This window comes from Peromyscus californicus, unplaced genomic scaffold (genome assembly GCF_007827085.1).
Source record: "Peromyscus californicus insignis strain IS unplaced genomic scaffold, ASM782708v3 Scaffold_18__1_contigs__length_77618521, whole genome shotgun sequence".
In the NCBI taxonomy this organism is placed as follows: Eukaryota; Metazoa; Chordata; class Mammalia; order Rodentia; family Cricetidae; genus Peromyscus; species Peromyscus californicus.
In genome coordinates this window covers 33,831,047-33,854,991 of record NW_026294480.1, presented here as the reverse complement: position 1 = coordinate 33,854,991, position 23,945 = coordinate 33,831,047, and the positions used below count along the sequence as shown (strand labels likewise).

Here is a 23,945-nt window from a genome sequence, read left to right as displayed (position 1 = left end):
TACTATAAAATATTTTCTTACTGTTCTTTCTCCAAGTCAACACAAATTATTAAAAAGAAAACTAAGAAGCTATTTTTGGAAGTGGCTGTTAAAATCACCACTTTGTCTGAGGGGCTCCATTCCTGTATTCACTGCAGCACTATTCACAAGGGTCAAGACAGGAGGCAGATAAGGGTTAAGACTGAAGATCTGGCCACAGTATGAGTGCACCTACAGGACATTAGTCTAAGTAAAATAGGTAAGATCCAGAAAGAACAACAAACATGATGGCATTCATGTGTAATTTTCAAAAGAAAAGGCCAAATGTATAGAGAGAACAGTGGTTACCAGAGTTGGGTAGGGGAAGAATAAAGACTATGATTCACAGGGTACAAAGTAGCAGATATGCAGTATTAACAAGTCCAGTGATTTAATGGACACCAAGAGGATTATAGCTGCTGTGGGATGTTTGGTATGGCAAATGTGTTGCTAATTAGTCAATAAATAAAACACTGATTGGCCATTGGCTAGGCAGGAAGTGTAGGCGGGACAAGGAGGAGAATAAAGCTGGGAAGTGGAAGGCTGAGTCAGAGAGACACTGCCAGCCGCCATGATGAGAAACAGCATGTGAAGATGCCGGTAAGCCACGAGCCATGTGGCAAGGTATAGATTAATGGAAATGGATTAATTTAAGCTGTAAGAACAGTTAGCAAGAAGCCTGCCACGGCCATACAGTTTGTAAGCAATATAAGTCTTTGTGTTTACTTGGTCGGGTTTGAGTGGCTGTGGGACTGACAGGTGAGAGAGATTTGTCCTGACTGTGGGCCAGGCAGGAAAACTCTAGCTACATATAGCTAAAGACAGATTATTACATCCAGGATTTCTGCTATACAAGTAGATCATGGCTTCTCTTGCCACAGAGAGAAAAATGGGTAATTATGTATACACACTCACACACACACACACACACACACACACACACACACACACACATTCTTTGTAACATTGTATAGCATAAATATATACAATGAAATTCATTTAATCATTTATTATTATTATTATTATTATTATTATTATTATTATTACTATTTTGGCCTTTACTCGTCATGAAGTCGAAGGCTGTTCAAATGTTTAAGCTGTTGAACAGACCCTGGAAATTGTCTAGGTTGGAAAATAATTCGAGCTCTAATTTCTTAGTCTGGGATGCCTTTTTCAGCCTTTTTGAAGGTTCTTATGCTGTACTTTTCACTTCATGGGCTTTAAAATCCTCAAGCCTTGCCCCGAACTGAAAGTCACCTTAGTGAAGAAAGGAGAGATTAAACCACCATGACTTTGGCCCCGGCAGAGGATCTGAGCTGTAATTCTTTGGCTCAGAACCAGGGTCTAAAAGCAGCCATGGGAAAAGCTGCTGTAGTGCAGCCTGCGAGTCTCCCCACGTCTGACTTGCATAATGTTGACATTATAACACCAGAGAGACCCAAAAATATTTCAAACAATTATGACTTCTTTTCTCTAAATATTTTGGAATCGCCTTATGAAATAAAACAACACACCCTCCCCTTTCCCCCTTCCAGGCTTCGTCTTGACACGTCAGCAGCTTACTACTGTGCTTTTATTTTTGGTCACAAGGTCAGCAGGACATCGTAAGGCGTTAAGTCGCCTGTTAAACTGTGTTTTCCAACAGGAGCTGGGTGTTGAGTCGGGGAGTCAGCTACTCTTAAAGCGACAATCGAGCCCAGTGCCACGGCATGGAAAAAAAATGTGTTGTTCCTGCCCTCTGGTGAAACCCAGGCAAAGAAAACTCACTTTAAAGTCCCCCATCTCTTATCGAGGATACTTTTCCCCCCAGACAGACACCCCCAACACCCACTTTCATTATTCTTTGTTTCTGCTATGACATGTGAGTCTGAAAACACTGAGACTACCAGGAGACTATAGAAGAGAAGGGAAAATATTCAGACAGCCAAGGCAGCTCACAACTTCGGGATGTGTCTGTCACCTAGCTCAGGTGTCTTCTTCCCTGTAACTCAGCCAGACGGAAACCACGCAGAGAGCCAGGGGACAAACTCACTGGACGCCTGCAATTGCCCCTCTCAGAGAATATGATTAAGAGGACTGCATTCTGGAAATTCAAGCTCTGGAAATAGACTCCGCTACGCTTAGTCACAGGTGAGCTGAGCGATTAGTCGGTTACCAATGCTTTGGTGCAATTTTAATATCTCTCCCAAAGACCTGGCTTGTCTTCATCAAAAATGACCCCGGTACACTATGTAACATTGATTTCCAATGTGAAAACACCAGATGCCAAAACTGACGACCATAGCCCTCCTTAAACATCCCCAGAGCAGCCCTCCTGGCTTATGATTTTAAAGCTACCAGAAACTTAAGACAGTTTCATTCGGATTTAACACAGCTCTGCTTTGTTCCCTAACGCCACAAGTGAGAAAGGAAAGCAGGGCTCACCCTCATTTCCAGAAAAGGTGTCGCTGGAGACTGCCAGTGCCAAGGTTAAGAGCACCCGCCAAAGATCCATACCTGTGAGACCTGCAAATCAGAAAAAGCACAAGGTCAAGCAAAGCAGCGCTAGATTGTGGTCATAACACAACCTTCAAAGCCCAGGGAAGCCAGGACATGTGTAGAAGGAATCTTAGCAAGTCTTGCCTTGCCTCAGACTTCGGTACTATCATGCTTTTCATGAGGACACACAGCAGGTTGGAATAAATCCTACGTCCCCTGAGCACTTGCCTCAGGAAATAGCATGGACAGTACAGATTTTCAGGTACTGGCCGACAGCCTCTGGATCACCTCACAGCCAGTGACCCACACACACTGCTTTAGTAACAGGGCAGGTGTAGTTCATTTTAATTTAATCTGAAAATAAAAAAAAAAAAAAATTGCCCAGTGTAGGGTTTTGAGAAAGGCAGGCCATAAAAGAAAAGCACAAAAATGAAGTAATCCTCTATAATACTAACATTTCTTAAACCTGTTTCCCAAGGACCAGATGAGCTTAATTTATCCTAAAAGCACTGTGCTGCTGAGCCATCCCAGGAGGGGTTAACTGGAGGGAAGCTTCCAACTATCGAGAGGCCTGGTAGGTTTGGATCCTAACAATGACTGTGTGCTCTGAAACACTCAGGAGTATGTCCACCAAGAGCCATTGGTCCTGGCCTTTCTAGCCATTTAGAAGCCCACGTGTGGCTGCACCTTCAGCCCTTCAGTCTAATGAATGAGGGAGCGATGAACGTGTTCTGTCAGCACATACCTTTATCTGGAGGAAATACACTTCTCGGGAAAAATAAACTGTGGTGCTTATGTCCAGGGTTCTCTAGAGACAAGTCTGGACTGGTTGGAAAGGAACTCAGTACTCTATTCCTTCTACGACGATCACACATTTGACAACGAACACCAATTGCTTTAAAGCTGAGCCCCAGTGTTTCATAAAACTGCCCTGTTTTACAAGTCACCGAGGCACACCTGGTCACCACTCCATCCGCCTTTCCAGGACCTCTTTGGACCTCATTTTTATCACTGTGCAAATTTCACAACACTGAAACAATTCTTCTTGCTCCCTGCAATCAGGCTGCAATGATGAGCAAGAGTGTTTGCTTTCACGGGTCTATAGGTGTGGTTCTGAGGTAACAGCCATGGAATTCTGAAGAGCTATAAAATGCCAAATGTTTTACATTTTCCTCTGCAGACAGAGGGTAACCTTTCAATCCCACATTCTCAAAGCAGTTTTACTTAATAAAACACATCTCTATGCAAACTGAGTATTTTCTTGTGTCTTGAATATATTTGCACACCTTTCTACACTAGGATGACCCTCCCCCACCAAACACTGCCCTTTGGAATCTTTGGTAGGATCAAATGTGATAGTTAACTCGGAGATTTTGAGCAAGTGGGATGTTACTAGGACCCCCCACAATTTGATTTTTAAGTGGAAGGCTACAGGCTGATGGCTTTGCATTATGTACTTTGTAAATGTGAATCATTAGCACTCTGTCCTTACTTCTAGGGATACAGGCCATGTAATGTTAGTTTGGAGACTCTAGCAGAAATGCATTAAATGGATAGACCAAGTATGTAATAGACTGAAAAAACTATCATGTGGAATTTTCTCTTAATCTCATTAAAAAAAAAAAAGAGGGAACACACTGAGTGTGGTGGTTTGAAAGAAAATGGCCCTCAAAGCAGGTGGCATTATTAGGAGATGTGGCCTTGTTGGAGGAAGTGTTTCACTGTGGGGGCAGGGTTTGAGGTCTCTTTTGCTCAAGCTTTGCTCACTGTGACACTCAGATCATTTCCTGTTGCCTGCAAGATGTTAAGACTCTCAACTCCTTCTCCAGCGCCATGTCTGCCTGCACATTGCCATGTCCCACCATGATGATAATGGACTGAACCACTGAACTGTAAGCAAGCTACCCCAATTAAATGTTTTCCTTATAAGAGCTGCAGTGGTCATGGAGTCTCTTTGGAGCAATAGAAACCCTAACTAAGATATCGAGGAAGCAGACTAAATTTTAGTAGTGGCGATTTAACTAGCCATCTCAGAACACACTGTCAGGGCAGAAGCTCTTCCTGCCCTATGCTATCTTGATATCAGGCTGTAATAGTGAATTCTCAATTCCCAGGTTGTTTATTTTTCTCTCCAAGTAGGTGGAGAATGTTTGCATTTCTTGGAAGACACCATGGCTGCCTTAGAAGTCATATATCTTCAAGCACATCAAAGAGACCAAGCAGGTGCCAGAAACAAGGGTTTAGCTCAGAAAACTAGTAGACAAATCTTCTCCAATCCTCAAGCTTTAGTGCTTTCTTCATTTTGAGGGACCAGAGACTGAACCCCAGAAGCATCGCACACAGAATTACATTCTGCCTTAGTCCCCGGTCTTTTCAAAGCTGCTTCATGCACACGAATTTTACTTTTCCCAGATAAGGACCTGGAGTTACTACAATGATGTTATAAGGCAAGCATGGCTCCATAGGATACCCTTTTATGTCACAAAACAAAACCAACAAACCAGAATCCCTGAAACAAATTTAGCCTGGAGTACATTTTCACCCTTGCATCACAGAAACAGGCATTTTTAAAGAGGTAATTCTTCACAGCGGGAGATCAGAGCAGTCCATTGCCACCCAGAACACACTGCAAAAAGGCTGGGCTTGTGATACCCTAGTCATAGGAACCAGGAGGTTGAAGAAACATTCAGCATGTGCTAACGGCATTATCAGCCTCTTGTCTCTCCTCTCCTTCATTGATGCTATGGCAGATAAAGACTAGAGAACTTGCCCTTGGCTTTGAGAGCTTGTCCCTGTTGGCTTTGCAGAACCCTGAGTGGCACCCTCTGGGTGACAGGACTCTTCTATACTAAGCTCCAGCTGAGATCAAATGTCTTATTTGACGTCTACATGTGTCCCTGTGGACTTGGGGGAAGGCAGAGTTCTGTCGTCACACAGAGTTAGGAATTTTAATTTAATACACCCAGACTCTGCCAGATGCCAGAAAGAGAGATTCCCCTTCCTCAAGCCTTTCTTTGCCCAAATGTCCAAACTTATAATGATCCATTAACCTCAAGATAGAAGAGTTCATCCAAAGTGCCCCTCTAAGAGGCACTTACAAAAGACAGGCATTTTTTTTCCCCCAGAGGAATATACCAAATTTAATTTTTAGATTTGCAGTATTTTCCTAGGGAAAAATCCTTATTTAAATTTCTTGTGATATTTATTCATTCTTTGGCTACAGATTCCTTCCTGGCCAAGCAAGAGGGAGAAAATGGGCTTCGTTTTTTTACATAATGGAACTCACACCGTTTTCACTCTCAATGCCTGAGGCATTTTGCCTGCTTTCCTCTTTCCTCCAGGGAGAACCAGTTTTGAAAGTAGAATAATCCAGCTGGTGTATTCTATAGACTGCTCAACTAAGAACGCTACCAAATTATACAATCAGGTTTATGATATGCTGCTCTTCATTCTGTGGCCATGACATAGTAACAGATACAAAAGAAGAGAGAGAAGTTAGATACGACATTTCTCCCCAACATATTATAACCAACTCCAAGCAAAGAAGGTAATAGGTTACATTATTTTAAATTAAAATGAGCCAGTATTTCTGGAACATTTTAGTGGCTGCTGGTATTGTACAAGGCATTATACAGATTAATGCAAAAGTTATCCAAACTGTAGTTGTTAACTATAAGAACTGGGCAATAATTGAAACTGAGAAAAGACGGCCCCTACCTAAAAAATGGAAAGTTAAAGTAGGAAAAAGAAATGAGCTACTGAGTTGAGGTGCTTAAAATTAGAACGAAATGATAGATAAGATTTTATGTGTAAAGAAAGTGAGACAAGCTATAGTAAACTTGTACAGACCAAAGCTCAATGCCAATGATCTGGTGTATGGATGGATTCTGAGGGCGTTTAGTTAATATTCTGACACTAGTGAATAGAGATCATTGCCCAGATTTATAGGCAAAATTGGGTTAGCAAGGTAGGACAGGACTGAAGCAGCATTTTTAATGATATAAATCAGCTTTTGGTTTAGATAACATGCACAAAAATGAACTTTCTTTAAGATAAAGTTGCTTCTCATGCTTTCTTAATTTAAATACATTGAGGTATACTAGAAAGAAGTGGATACAGGAAAGACACATCTATGATAAATGACTGAATGAACGCTTGAATAAAAGGCAGTACTATAGGCAGGAATCAGGGTGCTAGGATCTGAGCTGCTTAGGAGAAGAGAAAGTCACATGATTGTTCAGGCTCCTTGGTGAATGACACAGTCACAAGACTTCCAGATATGTGAGAGTTGTCTAGTGTGAAGTTCAAGGTACAAAAACAACGGCCAAAGGGAAAGAAGCCATCAATGAATGCAAGAATGGTACAGAGATGAGGACGCGGCAAATTTAACACTTAGCCTAGGCTATTTTGTGAAAAATACCTATTATTGTCAAAAGTAATATCAAAATGTGTATTAATGACATGGGAGGAAATCTGCAGTCACATCTTGCCTATGACTTAGCACACACAAAATGAATCATCAACCTCACACCACCTCCAACTTTTGTAAAGTATTTTAAAGGAAATTGGACAACGACCTCCTTAAAGTATGATGCTAGCATATTAATATGTGGGAAGAGTCGAGAATAGAGTTGGTGTTGGAGTCCTGTCAAGCAAGTCAGGAGAAACACCATGATGACAGCTGGATTAATCAGAAATAGTTAAGTTCCCTCAAACTCTAATTTTGCTAATTTTACATTTTTTGATATTGAAAAGGAGCTGATTTTAAAAGTAAAATTGAAATAGAATTATTTATTTGCATAGAAAAGACTTCAGGTAGATAAACTAATAAATATGTGCTTCCCCGTGTTGGTGCGTATCACTAATCAAATGTTGCAAAATTGAATTAACTCAGTACAGAAAAATGCAAAGGCTTATCCAAAATGATATTCAAATCACCTCTTCTAATTAGCACCAAGCATTTATTTGAATAGTTTGCATTCAGAGTTCATGCTAGGACTTTTTAATGGCAAAGATAATTTGAAAATTGGTCAGAAATAAAAGCTTTAAACCAATTTATTTCCCTCCTATTAGTGAGCAAAGGAAAAGTATAGAGTTTTCTTTTCAATTAGAAAAATATTATTTGTGTGTGTGTGTGTGTGTGTGTGTGTGTGTGTGTGTGTGTGTGTGCCTATACAAGCCACAGTACACGTCTGGAGGTCAAAGGACAATAGTGTGAAGTCAGTTCTCTCCTTGCTTAGGTGTGTTCTGGGGACCCAATGCATGTCATTAAGGTTGCATGGAGAGTACTGTATGCACTGAGCCATCTCTCAAGCCCTGATATTTTTAAAAGAAATAACAAAAGTTGTGTGTTGTTCAACACTGGCAACATATTAGATGCCTTTCTTATTTGAAAACTCTAGCGTTTACTTCGATGAATCTAGATGGTACATAGCCCACTGGATACCAGGGTACACGATTACATGATTACTTATCATGACCAAGGCTACACTACTAGGTCATGATAACAAGCATTAGGAGATGAAAATAACTGAGAGACAATAATGTAATCAAAATGCAGTAAAAATGGTTCCTTTTGTTTTCACAAGTAGGCATATACCTTACACCAACAGTAGAAATTATAGCGCTAAAGCAAATACATAAACTTGTGTCAAAATCAGTTATCACCATCACTATCAAATTTTATATACTGAAATTAGCTTTATGTGACTGGCAATGTATCAGGTTTATCTAGCCCTAATCCTAACCCCTAACCCCTAACTCTAACCCTAATCCCTAACTCTAACCCTAACCCCTAACTCTAACCCTAACACCTAACTCTAACCCTAACCCTAAACCCTAACTCTAACCCTAACCCTAACCCCTAACTCTAACCCTAATCCTAACCCCTAACCCCTAACTCTAACCCTAACCCCTAACCCCTAACTCTAACCCTAACCCCTAACCCCTAACCCCTAACTCTAACCCTAACCCCTAACCCCTAACCCCTAACTCTAACCCTAACCCCTAACGCCTAACCCCTAACTCTAACCCTATCCCTACACCCTAACTCTAACCCTACCCCCTAACCCTAACCCTAACCATCATCCAAACATAAGCTATGTAGTTCACTCTGTTGTGAAATCAATCGGTGAAAGGAATTTCTCATCTCTGTTACAATGGTATGAAAACATTCTTAGGTATGGATCCTGATGTGATCTGAAACACAGTTACGTAGAACACAGCTGTAATTTTGTTAAGATTGCTCTTTTCTCTGGAATCCAGTGGGATTCCAGGATAGGAACATTAGTTATATATATAATGAGGCCTAAGTAAAAAGGCTCTGAGATAGTGGCCTATACATAGTAGAGTCCTTTCTACCTAACAAACAACCTTATGTTGTTTACATGCAAGCTGACTGGCTTAAGTTACCACCAGTCATAAGTGGCTACTGAGAATTTGAAATACGGCTAATGTGACTAAAGAATAAAATAATTTTGCACATCATTTTATCATAAATGATTGTTTTAATTAAGAACAAGTGTATTTGGAAAAGGTTGGAAGGTGAATATACTTTCCAGCTGCATTTTATGGTCTAAATTAAGATAAAGTATTTTTGATAAAAATTTAGCAGCTAAGTTGAAATGTGTTAAGTATAAACTACATACAGATTTTGAAATATTGGCACAAAAGTAGATACAAGTTATCTTAATGTTTATACTGACTAATAGTAAATTCATAATTTAGATAATTGAATTAGCTAAAGTATATTACTATAATGAACATTCACTTCTTATTTTCAAATGTGATTATCTGAAAATCTAAAATGGGTGGTATGCAATAGGTTTCTATTTGGCAATACTGGTTAATACATTTTATGATTTATATGTTTGTAAACAGACATTAAGACAATAAGCTCATTTATGCTCACATCACACTAACAGCACATATTTTGTAACAAAACAGTCAGCAATTTGAAACCTTTTTAGGAATGTAAGCATTATGAGCACGTTTTCAGAGACCCTCCTAAATGCAGAACAATGGGGACCCAAGATTCACCAACGTCTTTGATGCTTTCCCGTGATGACATTTGCCTGAGGTTTTGCAGGGGGTTCCTAGAGGAAGCATTAAGCATTTTCCATAAGTGTGACTATCCACAGTGTGTCTGCCACTGAGTCACAGGCCATGGCTGTGCAGGGGCCAGTGTCTCATTACTGTCTCTCTGGAATTACAAAAGGACCACGATCTGCTTTTGCCAACCTCTGTGGTGTAAATGCCCCCGCCAAAGCTGATTTTAGGCTACAAATATGAAGCCAGTAGATGTTGGATCCAGTCCATCACTGGCAGGGAGAGTGACTGTCATTGGCTAGCTTCATGTGAAGTATCAGGTACAAAGATTAAGGAATCTGCTGACTCGAATACAAAATATAAGAGGGCTTCGGAGTGAACCCTGGACATTTGATTTCATCTAATGACATCTGATCCTCTGTCAGCAGATCCTATTTACTTAATACGCACTCAGGGATACATACCCAGGTCTATAGACATTATCACAGCCATTTCACCTTGATCTTCATTTACAGAGAGGCTGAGCTAAGTAGTTAAGTGAATGTACTCGCCAGTCTGAGAAAGCTAGGTTCAAATCCAGGTTGTACTCATCTTTACTTAGTATGAAGACTTTTTCACTAAAAAAAAAAAAACCCTCAGAATTAGATGGAATGACTTACTCAAATAATTTTTTCATTCTTCAGTAGATTTATAATTATTAGAGTTCGGAGAACGGTACCACATTGTTCCCATGGAGTAGACTGATAGTGAGGCCTTAACTTACACACTATATGAAACTGAAGACTGTGTGGGTGGTGAAGCAATCAATTTACATTACACGAGGGTGCAGAGAAGGGAAAAGCCCACACTTTTGTATAATGTGTATTCCCCGGGACAACGCAGGAATGCTCTCTGTTTGTGTTTAGGTGTGTAGGGAATTTAACGCTCTTACATAAAGGCCCAGTTGTGTGGGAACTTAACCTAGAGGGTTGATATATCATTACAATAAAATTTTTCTGATGTTATTGCAGGGCTCGGAGCATTTGCTTGGTTAAGTATAGATTTTTAGAGCTGATTGAGTAGATAAGTTCTAATGAAATGAGGGTTGGCTTGAGCTGGAGACCCTTCCTAGGAGAACACAGAGGTGGAAGGGTCTCCCATTCCTTTGTGGACTTAAAGCAGAAAGAATATTTTGGCAACCAAGTGTTTGGAGCTCTTCCTATGGGGGTGTGCATGGCTATTCTCTTCAGAGGGGGAATTTCCATACTGTCAGGGACATTCTATTTAAGGTCATCAGGGTATACTTAGCACTTGGCAGTAACTTCCCACAAGCAGTTCTCTAGACTCTAGAATCTAGAGCAATGGTTCTCAACCTGTGGGTCACAACCCCTTGGGTGGGGAAGAGTCAAATGACCTTCACAGGGCTCAAATATCAGATATTCTGCATATCAGATATTTACATTAGGAGTCATAACAGTTATGAAGTAGCAACAAAAATAGCTTTATGGTTGAGGGGATCACCACAACATGAGGAACTGTATTAAAGAGTCTCAACATTAAGAAGGTTGAAAATTATTGGTTTAGAGGGTCATCAGCTCACACAGACTGATTTACTTGGTGCATTCATGGATTCCCAATGCAGGCATGATTCCGTGAAGAGAAAAATCAATTTGGTGTTGCTGATTTGAACAGAATGCCCTACTTTATACCATTTCCTTGATCAAAGCATTTTTTTCCCCAAATCAGAATTTGAAAAAGGAAACCCCTCACTAGTTTCCTGGTTTCTCTTTTTTCCACAAGTAAATCTTAAAATTCTGAGTTACAAAATTTTTTCTTTTCTTTTTGAGATTATAATATAATTTCCCCCTTTCTTTTCCTACCCCAAACCCTTCCATATATCCCTCCTTGCTCTCTTTCAAATCCATGACCTCTTTTTTCAATTGTTATTATATGCATCCATGTATATGTATATGCATATATATTCTTAAATATAACATGCTCAATTTGTAAATATTACTTGTGTGTATATTTTCAGGGCTGACTATTGGTTTGCAATAACCAATGGGTGAGCTCTTCCCTGGAGAAGACTATTTCTCCAGCTCTCCCCATTCCTTAGTTGCCTGAAGTTCTTTGTCTAGAGTAAGCAGAGGTTAATAGACTATGGGAGGCGGCTTCTCACTGAACAAAGTCTCTAAACGAAAGCATTCCCTGTCTTGATAAGATAGCAATCCAACAGGGAGCAATGTAACAAGTCAGACTGGCCCAAGTGCTTTTACATCTTCAAGGAATGCACATGTCTCCGCCTCTTTTGGCACAATAGCAGATGTATAGGTTTCTTCAAAACAGAATTACTTTGGTAACATATGAAATGAAATTTCTTGTTTTTCCTCATCTCTACTGGGTAGAGTTGTTCTTTTCTGGTAAACTAATTGGGAGTAAAGAAATTAAGAGTGAGGCAATGAGATCTTCTAGGAAGAACATTGCTAGATGAGTACACAATGTCATGCATGTTACAGTGCCAGCACAGTATTGCTTAAAATGGTGACTTGGGTGGTCATTCAACAGGGTGATTGCCTTCCCTGAGTACCAGTGCACGATTTTGTAACAAGTCAAGTGTAATCACTGCCATTTATCAAGGGCCACCCGTGTCCTGACATCACTGGACTCTTTGTCTTTCTGTTCTTTTGCCCGTCATCAAAGGAGGGACAGTAGCTGTGCATCGCTTACTCTTCTATCCACACAACTTGCATCAGAACTTGCTCATCCAAGAAGAACACCAGCCATCTTATTATTTCATTCAGTCTTTGCACAGACCCTGCAAGTGCAGACCTCATGTAACAAGTGAGAACACAGAGGTTTAGAGGTTTAGAGGTTTAAAAACTAAGTGAATCTCCCAGACTCACCAAGATAGGTTATGGCTGGCAGGATCTGGAGGTGCTCTCCCTATCTCTAAAGCCTGCCTTTGTATTGTCTACTTCTCCATCAGTAAACTACACAGACTAAAACATGATATCGGGGTCAGAGAATAAGGGTAAAACTAGAAAGAACAAGAATAGAAAGAGTAAATTTAAGATTGGAATTAAAGAGAGAAGCAGGTATCCTAATATTTCCTGTGCATGGCGGGTGTGTGTGTGTGTGTGTGTGTGTGTGTGTGTGTGTGTGTGTGTGTGTGTGTGATAGCATTAATGCTGACACATTAATGTTAGCATTAATTCATATGTAGCAATTTTTTCAAGAGTTTTACTGATAGAGGAACATAATTGTCATCTCTTTGCCTTAGAGCCTCCAAGAACACCTGGTCTACCTTTGAACACATTGCTTAAGGGCAATGCTGTGTGCTCAATCGATGAGATGAGGTCATCACCCTACCTCTTTTAAGCATATACATAAAAATAGAAAGAAGTTACTTTGGTCAGACTGACTGAATGCCAGAGAGATAGAAAACACAGGCAGATGATCAATGTCATGTTTCATCACTAAGAAATTTGCCACATACCAATCACTTCACTCTTTAAGATCACAGGCTCTTGAACTTAGACCATTCATTGTTTATGGCTGCAATAACAATGGTGCTTTGAAACAGTCAAATACAATGGTTCTCAACCTGTAGGTCTCAACACTTTTGGGGGTGGCACATCAGATATCCACATATCATATATTCATAACATCACCAAAATTATAGTGATGAAAAATAATTTTGGTTGGGGGTCAGCACAACATGAGGAATTGTATTAGAGGGTCATAGCATTAGGAAGGTTGAGCACAACTGGTCTAACAGAAATGCAAGTCACATGTATCATTTTAAACTGTCTTGTAGTCACATTCAAAAAGGAAGGAATTGGATAATATTAATTTTAATAAGATACATTTTCAATAGAATCAATGTATTCTAGTTAACTCACAAGTAAAAACATCACATAACTGGATTAAGGTAGCCACTCAAACACTTGCCCAGTCCTAAGCTCTAAACATCTTATAAACTTCTGTACAGAACAAAGGCCACTCAGATCAAATAGATCTTTGCTTAGGATTTTACATTTTCACTATCGACTATGTTTCTTATTGCTTATTAGCACAAAAAGAAAAAGAACTGACAGAGTTGAAACTAAAACAAACAAACACAACAAAAAGTAGCTTTATGTTCTCTTTCATGACTCCTGTGTCCTTTTGCCTGCTGTCTGTCCTTCCTCATCACGTCATCCTCATTAGCCTCTTTTGATGTCTTTTCAATATTTTATACTATAACCACATGGCTGTTTACATGCATATATGCATGCATTATAGGTTAGGGTCTGTACATGAGGAAGAACATGTGGGTTCCTGTTGCTGTTTGTTGTTTGCTTTTTTGGGGGGTCTGTCACCCAGCTTCCAAATAAGTCACACACGGAGGCTTATTCTTAATTATAAATCTCGGCCTTCGCTTGGCTTGTTTCTTGCCAGATTTTCTTAACTCTAAATTATCCTATTTATCTTTTGCCTTGGGGATTTTTCTACTCTGTTACTTCTGTAAATCTTACTCTTACTCCGTGTCTTGCCATGTAGGTGGGTGGGGGGCCTCTGGAGTCCTCCTCCTCCTCTGGCTACTTCTTTCTTCCTCCCAGATTTCTCCTCCCATTAATTCTCTCTACCTACCAGACCTGCCGATTTCTCTCTCCTACCTCGATATTGGCCATTCAGCTCTTTATTATTAGTCCATCAGGTGTTTTAGACAGGCAGAGTAACACAACTTCACAGAGTTAAACAAATGCAACATAAACAAAAGTAACATACCTTAAAATAATATTCTACAAGAGGTTCCTTTCTTTCTGAGTTTGGGTCACCTGACTTAAAATTATACTTTCCAAGTCCATCCACTTTTCTACAGATTTTCATGATTTCATTTTTTCTCACAGATGAATGAGATTCCATTTTGTATATTGCTAGACATCTAAGTTGGTCCCATTTCCTTGCTATCATAGATAGAAGAGCAATAAACATGGATATGCAAATAACTCTATGGAGGGTATGGAGTTCTCTGAGCTTATGCCCAGGAGTTGAATGGCTGAATCATATGGTAGTTCTCTCTCTCTCCCTTAACTTTTTCCTTCTTTCTTCTTTCTGTTATAGTTTTCAGAGACGAGGTTTCATGTAGCCCACTTTGTCCTAGAGCTTGCCATACAGCTAGATAAAGCTGTCTTAGAAATTAAGAGTCCCTTGCCTTTATGCCCAGCTCATAAGTGGACTTTTCAACAATCTTCTGTGTCAAATGGTTGAAATAGTAAATATGAAATTAGGAACCAAAATTATTATTCAATGAAATGGCAAGATCAAGAAATACACAGGTAGAGACGAAATCTCTCAGGCAGTGTTTCAAAATGTCACTGATGAACTGGGCAGGCTAAATGCTGATGAGATCCCACCAAGATGTCCTAACTATTCCATCAGATGTTGGCTGATTTAGGTACTGCTGACGTCAAGGGACTTTGCAGGTGTAACTAAGATCACTAACCAACTGACTTGAAAACAAGGAGATTATACTGTTACAGGCGCCTATAAAAGTGGAAGAGGAAATTAATCACTGCAATGGGGGGGTATCAGAGGAATTAGGAATTTGAGAGGGACTTTATCTACCTTTAGTGGAGGAAGAACTTGAGGTGCAGTTAAAACAGCCACTGGCAGCACAAACTGGCTTCTGGATGCCTATCAGCAAGGAAACTGAAACATACTCTAGTAGGAAAAAGGACCTGAAACCAGCCAACAACTCCAATGAGCTTGGAAGGAGCTTCCAGAGGACAGTGCTGCCCTTAGGATACTCTGATTCCATCCCTGTGAACTCTAAGCAGATAACCCAACTGGGCCACAATGGGCCTAGACATCTACATAGTTGTGAAGTAATAAGTGGTTATTTTAAGCCACTATATTTATGGTAATTTGTTACAGAAGCATTTGAAAATTAAGACAGTCCTTAAACGTCCAGAATTGAGCCTTAGGCTGATTTCCTAGGTCAGGAAGACAATAAATGATTCCATCTTATCTGTATATATAAATTTGGATCCCAGAGGGACTTTAGCAATAATAGAGACTGATAATTGTTATGAGCTGCAACAAACAAATCAGATAGGAAATAATTTATAGTTTTGTTTCCTACAATTTCCTGGGATAAGAAGACTTTGAAAAGTAGAATGCCCCAATGCAGACAGCTGCAATGTTCTCCCTTAAGATCATTAATTTTCCTATACTTCAACTCTGGAGTCACCAAGTCATTTTCTGATTCTTACCTTACTTTCCAAGTTCACTTTGTAAAAATGAATCCAGTAGTCAACTGATAAAGAATTTGTTCATAATGCAGTGAGGAATGAAAAACAAAAAGGTTTTATTCAGGAGCATTGGTGTTTTCTCTTGACTTTGCCTTGTGTAAATCAGGCCCAGGGGTCTAACTACCTCTGGGCCACATAGCAGAATTTATTTTTGAACACATAAATCTTCATGAGATTATGAAAGGGGAAATAAGAAAAGCCTGGAAGACAGCACTGTCTTCATGAGTTTGTTGGCCTTGCTTTTTATTTTAATTCAAGGTCAAGCATGGGAATTAAAAACTGGAATGTATCTGTAGGAAAGTAAATTAAAACCAAGGTTGAAACCTATCACCGACTGGGGCAAGGGAATGACAAGCACATAGAGTATGTAGTGATGGTCAGTCTATCTTGGTGGTATACATCATGCAACTCTTGGCTGGGGATGACAGGGAGCTTGTTTCTCATCCTCCCGAATTAAATAAACATTTAATTCTAAAGAGATTTATGTTTACTTTCTGAAAAGCCCACCACAATGCTTCTCAGGAAATCATAATTAAATGACCTTGCTGTGTTTCTTTTAAATCAGGTGGACAATGAGAAGAACTGGAAGCAGCAGATTGAGCCAAACTGTGAACCACCACAATTCACACACTGTCCACCCACCAGGAAGTCCAAGGGATAGATACTTAAAATGCCACTGGGTGGCATTTTAATTTGTAATTCTGCAACTTGTCTAACAGAAATAAAACTTTTCCCTTCCTTTCAAATTAAAGTGATCTGAATGGAATTTTCACATTTCAACCACTTACGGTGAAGTTACTGGTGAAAATGTTACGTTTTCATGAAGAAGCAGGTTGATCTTAATACTCTGGATGGTAGAAGGGGTACAAAATTAACAGTCACTTCTGTATGCCAGAGCAATATTTTAAACCAAATCATTTTCTTCATCACAACTGTGGGCAAGGTTTGACAAATGTTGGTAATTAGAAGTTCTTTCTCCTCCAGAAGTTCTAAGGCAAATTTCCACATGTGGTACTGAGTTAATATAGTAAAGTATTATAATGAAGTAAGTGAATGATTTGAAAATTTATAACATAGCTAAATGTGTCTCAATATTGAATTTTCATTAAATTTCTAATGGCTTAAAAAAAATGAAGAAGCACCTCTTCAAGAAGTCTTCAGGGAGACGACCAAACCAAACTAGTGGGAACTCATGAAAGCTGGATCAATAGCTGTGGAGCCTGCATGGGACTGGACTAGGCCCTCTGCATGGTGAGACAATTGTGTAGCTTGATCTGCTTGGGGGGCACCCTGGCGGTAGAATCAGAATCCATCCCTGGTACATGAGGGGGCTTTTTGGAGCCCACTACCCGTGATGGGACACCTTGTAGACTTGAGGCAGGGGGAAGGGCTTGGATTTGCCTCTACTGGATGTGCCTCTCCATAGGAGGACTTGCATTCTTGTGAGGAGGAGTGGGGGGTTGGTTGGCGGGAGAGGTTGGGGAGGGCGGGAGGAGGGAAGAGGGGGATCTTTGATTGGTGAATGATGAATGAATGAAAAAATGAATGAAAAAAATTCTTAATAAAAAAAAGAAGTCTGCAGGGAGCTGTTCAAACAATAGCGTTCCCTAATGCTGAAGAAGCAAAGAGAGACATCTCAGACATTGGCATATAGTACAACTGGATGACTGTAGGTAGACATCTGAAATACCTCCTTCCACAACTGGAGTTGTCTCCCGAATCTTCCTGGAATAAAAGTTCTCTGACCTGTAAACAAGAATGTCCCAATGTGGACACAGGTGCAGCTGTCTCTCATGTGTTACGGTCATTCTGTTCTCTCTATTTCAGGTGAGTCCTAGAGTCAGCTTTTGACTCTAATCTTAATTGCTGAATTCACTTCAAAACAAAACTAGTCCAAATCCCCATCTAATGGATAAGAAGATTCATCTTTTCAAAAAAACTTCTATCTGCTTAGTAAGTTCAGAGTTTACCCTGTTACCTGAGCTGACCCTAATTTCTCCATTTATTCTCACATTTAAGTTAGCACTGTGAAAGGTGATCTTTATCTCTAGCTTTTCTCTGGACTACAGCGCTTTCTCCCACCCCCACCCTATCACCCTACCTCATCTCTTCACTGGATTTTCAGCACCCTCCCTCACTGTCTGCCTCCTTTTGCTTTCCAGGTTGCTGTTAGACAAGTCACCTGTTAAAATCACATTCCAACACCATTGTCCCTATTGGGTTCCCTATACCACCCCCACAAGGTAGTCAATCACTCTTTTATGCCTACACCAAATTTGAACCTCTATTACATGCCACAAATCAAAGACCCATGACAATGGACTCTTGTGTGGAACTGATGAGGTCAACTTTCCCATTGGTACCTTATCCTCAGTCCCCCCCAGAATATACACATCCAATCTCTCTTCTTCTTCTTCTTCTTCTTCTTCTTCTTCTTCTTCTTCTTCTTCTTCTTTTTTTCAAGACATGGTTTCTCTGTGTAGTTTTGGTGCCTGTCCTGGATCTCACTCTGTAGACCAGGCTGGCCTCGAAATCACAGAGATCCACCTGGCTCTGCCTCATGAGTGCTGGGATTAAAGGCATGTGCCACCACCACCTCACTCTACTCTGCTTCTACAGACGAGATAAACAGAAAAAAAATCAAGAGGATAAAAAGTAAAGAAGAAATGATGAGCTTGTGTAAATCTCTTTCTACTGCTTTTTCATCAGCAGCATGAATCAAGAATTTTTCCATTGAAAATCATTATCCATGCCACTAAATTAGATTTCTTAAGATGTAACTTGTTTGATGATAAAGAGCTTTGCTAATTTCTGTCCATCATAGTGTCTTAGAAGTCAAGGTAAGTCATGATGAGGCCCAAGGAAACTACTGGGGAGGCAGAATCAAGCACAGAACCTGGAAGAGGGATGGGATCCTAAGTATCATTTTAGGTCAGCAGTCAATCTATAGATGTGGTAAGGGAAGCGCAGAGTGGTGGAACAGATATATAAGACCCTGCCGGTGGCTACAACTTGATTAGGTGAGCACCTGCTCACCTATTCCCAGTCTGATGACCTGCTTCGTGTTTATGTTACCTTTAGCTTGCCACTTTGATTGTTTTCAAGAAGCATTTTAGGATTTTTTTTTTTTTTTTTTTTTTTTTTTTTTTTGAGCTGAGGACCAAACCCGGGACCTTGCTAGGCAAGCACTCTACCGCTGAGCTAAATCCCCAACCCCTCAAGAAGCATTTTAGAGGACAAGCAGACACCCTCATTTCCAGGCTCATATTTACCAACTCACATATTCTGATGTGTGGTTAGGCATGATGTATAAATAAACCATAACAAGTATGGACATACAGTGACACCCATCTGTCTTGTCTCAACTGGCTTGCTATGTACATCCCATCCCTCAGTGTGGATCAAGCTCTCCTTGTCATTTTCTTCAAAGTGGGGCAAAGGTGGAGACAAACCTAAGAGAAGCATTTGCTTCCCATCAATTCTTACCTTTGGATGAAATAATCCTGTTAGAACCTTGGGGAGGGGAGGACGTCTATTCCTTATATAGAAAAAACAATGCTTTTTTCTCATAACAGGTCTATAGCCTGTTTCAAGCCCTATAGTATAAAAAAATAAACTCTCAGAAATATACATCCATCTCTGTGTGATCTCATCTGCCTCTTTCTACCACTCCCTTCCCTTCCTTTACCATTTTCCCCCAAACTTCCTCTTTCTTCTGTCTACAAAGCCATCTCTGTGTCTCTGGGTCCTTTGTTTCCTTCCTATTCCAACTTTGCTAGTCCTTCCCCTGAACCCTAGCTCAAGGGCTTTTCAATTAGAAGCCTCTTAACAGCAATGCCAACCTCTTATCACATAAAGTTGGGTGATTTTCTTCTCTACTTCCACAGAAGCCCTGGTTTCTACAAACCTCTCCTGCAGAGTGAGTGATTTTCTCTTCTCTCTTCAGAGGATCCTCTTGGGGTCCCTATTCTCTAGCACAGTACACAGCAACCCAGTTTTAAATGATCTATTGTTAGAGTGGACAGAGACCTCAGGATAGTATTTTCAAAGGTGTTTGGAGGTGGTGGGAATATGTTCTTCTGTTGAAAGTTTACTTGCATGCCTCAGAGGGAGATAAGAACATGATGGTTTCTATCATAGCAGACGAAGAAAGGTGATTATGATCAATCAGACAGGAAGAAACCTAAGGCATCAGAGTTAATCGGTGAAGATCTATGGCTAGAACCATAGAAGGACAAGATCTTGGTTTTTCTTTTCTTCATAGTGACCATCCCTTAGATTTCAAAGAAAGAGAAAGACAGTGCAAATCAAACATGCAAGATCTTTAGGGTATTTTCGTCAATGTAAATTCAATGCAGAAATGGAAAACATGGATCAGAATTAAGATCTTGAAGTACTTCCAGATGTAAAGTTAAAGTTTAATCTCTCAAATTGTACCAGCTCCACACATGTATTAATGCTCAGGAAATTAGCCCTGCCTTCGGTGAATAGATTTGAAAAGCTCAAATTACATTTCAGTGATGAAAAGAACAAGCAGTCAAAGGATTTGCCAGGACTTGCCAGCACTTGGAAAAGAACTACTTGGGACCTTAGATTGAAGAAGGATACAGAGAAACTTAGGTAAAAGAGGAATCAATAAAGTGGAACAACAACAACAAAGTAAGTTCAAGCTTAGCAAGGTCAGAAATGTATTTTTAAAAATGCAAAAGCAAGTATGGGGAGTGAAGGAGACCTAACCTGACTCTAGGAAATTTTGATCAAAGTTAACCATGCAGGAATACAAACCAATAGTCCTGGAGATACTCCTGAAATCAAGGCTGGGTATTGTTATAATTTCCTTCAGAATTTATATCAAGAATCTTTTCAGTTTTCTTCTCCATTCATTTACCTGTGCAAGAAGACCTCAAAGATTTACTTAGGATCTGGTAGAGAAGCAGGGTTGAAGGTAGAATTTCAAAGAAGTTGCTTGGTCATTGTTTGGTGTGCCGCGGTCTGCAGCTTCTAGGAATTGTTGCTTGGGTGTATAAATCTCTGAAAAATCTCCATAAATTAATAATCCTCTATCTTGTGGTCTCTCCCACTCTCTCTCTCTCACACCTGGTACCAGAAGACTATATCAATTGTGCCAGATGATTGCTTCTTCTAACGCAGCTGTTGACCTATGCCCAGAACATTTTTGAATGCTTCCAGCTGAAGTGAAGGCCAACGTGAGCTGGAGTCTACCTGAGGCCACAAGATTGTTTAAGAAGGGAGCTGAATGTTAGAACTCAAGGCAGACCATGCTTTTTATCTAGATAGATGAAATACAATAATTGGGTAATTTGAATCTGGTCCTTCAACCATTCATTGTAACAGTGTCTTTAACTAGAACACCTTTAGTTCATCCTATGTATTGTTTTCTTCCTTCACCTCAACCCACCAAAGTTTCTGACCATCAAAGAATATTTAATTGAAAAGGATAATGCACTTAGATATGTTTTTGTTTTTTTTTTTTTGAGGAATTTTTCCAAGAAAGGGTTTGTTATGTAGCCCAGGATAACCTTGAACTCTTGATCCTCTTGCTTCAGCCTTTAGTTACTGGGTGTTGTGATTACAGATGTGCACATCCATATTTTGTTTGTTGGATGGTTTTTAATTACCTTATAATTGAGCTCTCTCAGATGAAAAAAGGTCACAAATCAAGAGAAGTTACAGATTACCAAATATTTAGTGAATTACATACATGATTGCTACAAAATGCAGAAGGATGATTTCCCAGGTCTGGAATTGGGCCATAGTTCTTGTAACTCCTCATGTAGTTGGAACAATTATGGTTCTCTGTAAATATGGACTGAAAAACTTGACATACAAGACTTTAAGAGGAATATTCCACGGTGTGAGCAACAGTCCTGTCTACCCTATTACCACAAGAAGACTTTTGTAATCCATGATCACTGACAGAATTAGTATGCTGGTTATTAGACCTGTTCATGTAACTAGCTTTTTGAAGTATGTATGAAATGAACCATTTTGTGACATGTGATACATTCAAACTCCTTTAGAATAAGATAGCCTTAGAGAGAGCATTCACTTGAATAGTTAACAATGACTAGCACTAAGAATTTCAGTGATTTTTCTGTGGTTATTTTTTTTCGAAATTATGTTTTGGACACACAGAAACTGATAGCAAGGTAGATGCTTCTAAAGCACATTTCTAAAACGAAACTCAGGTACCCACAAGTAACTGTCTCCAGAGTTTTCACTACACATCAGAAGTCTATGTCTTATCTAAAGGCTTTCTCTACCTCCTTTGCCCATTTCATCTCTCCAAGTTGCCTTTTCAGCTAATTTTGAGTCTATGGTTTTCTAATTATCTTTTCTATTGGAAATGCCCAAGTCTTAGCCACCATTCTAATTTAGACTTGAAGAATGTTTTCCCAACTCTTTCCAATTCATGTTTACACACACACACACACACACACACACACACACACACACACACACACACACGAAACATAGTTACTAAAGTTGACAACCTTCTGAATAAACATTTAAATGACTTTATTCATAGGGTTAATGCAGCAATCTGTAACATGCTCTACAAGTTACTAGTTGCTACTCTTATCTATACTTTCTACTTTGATTAACGTAGGACCTAGTAAAAGACATTTCACATACAACGTTGTAGCTAACTGTGGTCAATTGTATGACTACGTCCTGGCTATCAAGTTATGAGTTGAAGTGGCATGTGATTTTGGGGAATGATCATGTTATTTGGGGGAATGAGCACCCCCTTTTCTTCTCCTATTTATTTGGATGTTGTTTGATCCTGGATAATGAGGATTACTATGCAGATCTAGATCTTCCGAATGTATCATAGGAAAGGGATCTTCTTCTCCTTATTTTTCAGATTCCAGTGTAGGATGAGGGGAGTGAGTGAAAAGACTTGGGTGACAACATAACTTAAAATGTTACCCAAATATTTATAGAAAAAGGCTGCACACAAGTGTATAATGTCTGCATCTGCCTTTTTATAAAACTTCAAGAATAACATCTCCTTTTTCAAGAGAGTGATAAATCCCATTGTAGTGTTGGAGCCAGAGTATTTGGAATAGTTAGAACTTGTCAGTATTGTTGGGGGAAATTACTGGGTTTCACAGAGGCAAAGTTCTTGTTAGATAAGAATGTTACTTTGATCTAATAAATAAAATCAGTGATATTCTCTCACATGTTACCCCAAACCAAAATTTCTAATCTCAAGCCACTAGAGGCTTCATCAAATTAAACAGGTGTTTAAACTAGGAGAATGGGAAAGAGGACATCTAGAACATGAGCCTGGGCTGTCCCTCTCTCAATTTCTGTACTGGCTCCCTATAAACCTCTCGAGTATGAAGCAGAGTACTCTGAGTAATGCGGGCAGGATAAACTGAGATCTTCTGCTTCCGACTGAATCGTAGCCATGGGCACTTTGCATTTATTTCAAGAAGATGAGCTAAATCAAGACTTTCACTGCTACAGAGTCAATTTTGATTTTTCTATCATTATAAATGGACAACACTTGATTACAGGGAAATCTAGTAAGCATATGTGTGCACGTATGTGCAGAGATGAGGGGGAGTGGGGAGGAGGACCAGATGGGATCATCTCATAAAATGTGTAAAGAAAATGGAAAAAGGCTCTATATAAAATGTTTCCCTTCTTATTTTGATTTTTGTTTCATTTGTGCTAGAATCTCTTAAGTACGTTCCAGATATATTGTCTCCCCTTTTTTTCTAGAAAACGATTTGTTAGAATTTCCTAAGTACTTACCAGATATATTTTCACTCTTTTCCTCCCTAGAAAAGGCCTTTTATTCTTTATTAATCCAAACGAAATCAGCCGAGCTTTATTGATATTATCTGAGTATGCTGAGAATGAATTTCTAATATCAAAGGCTGATTAACAAGGGGTGCTACATATCAGATACTGGGTCAACTAGAAAGATCCCATTGGTTGTAGAAGTTGCAAGGGATGTGGGGAAAGGATTTTAGATCAGCACATAATATCCCTGCCTGAAGGATCCATGATAGGCTGGTGTTGGGAGGTGGAAGAGATCTATATCTTAAAGAAAAACCTTCATTACATTCTGGGAAGCATTCTCCTCCTCAG

The 23,945-nt window shown here is 39.6% G+C and overlaps 1 protein-coding gene across 1 annotated transcript in view; it reads right to left on the bottom strand.

The window, feature by feature from the left end:
• Nucleotides 1-23,945, bottom strand: part of Ghr (growth hormone receptor) — a 261,833-nt gene that overhangs the window by 139,328 nt on the left and 98,560 nt on the right. Inside the window, exon 7 of the mRNA XM_052743766.1 lies at nucleotides 2,443-2,523. Within this exon, the coding sequence (XP_052599726.1) occupies nucleotides 2,443-2,523 (81 nt within the window). The remainder of the gene's footprint in view (nucleotides 1-2,442; nucleotides 2,524-23,945) is intronic.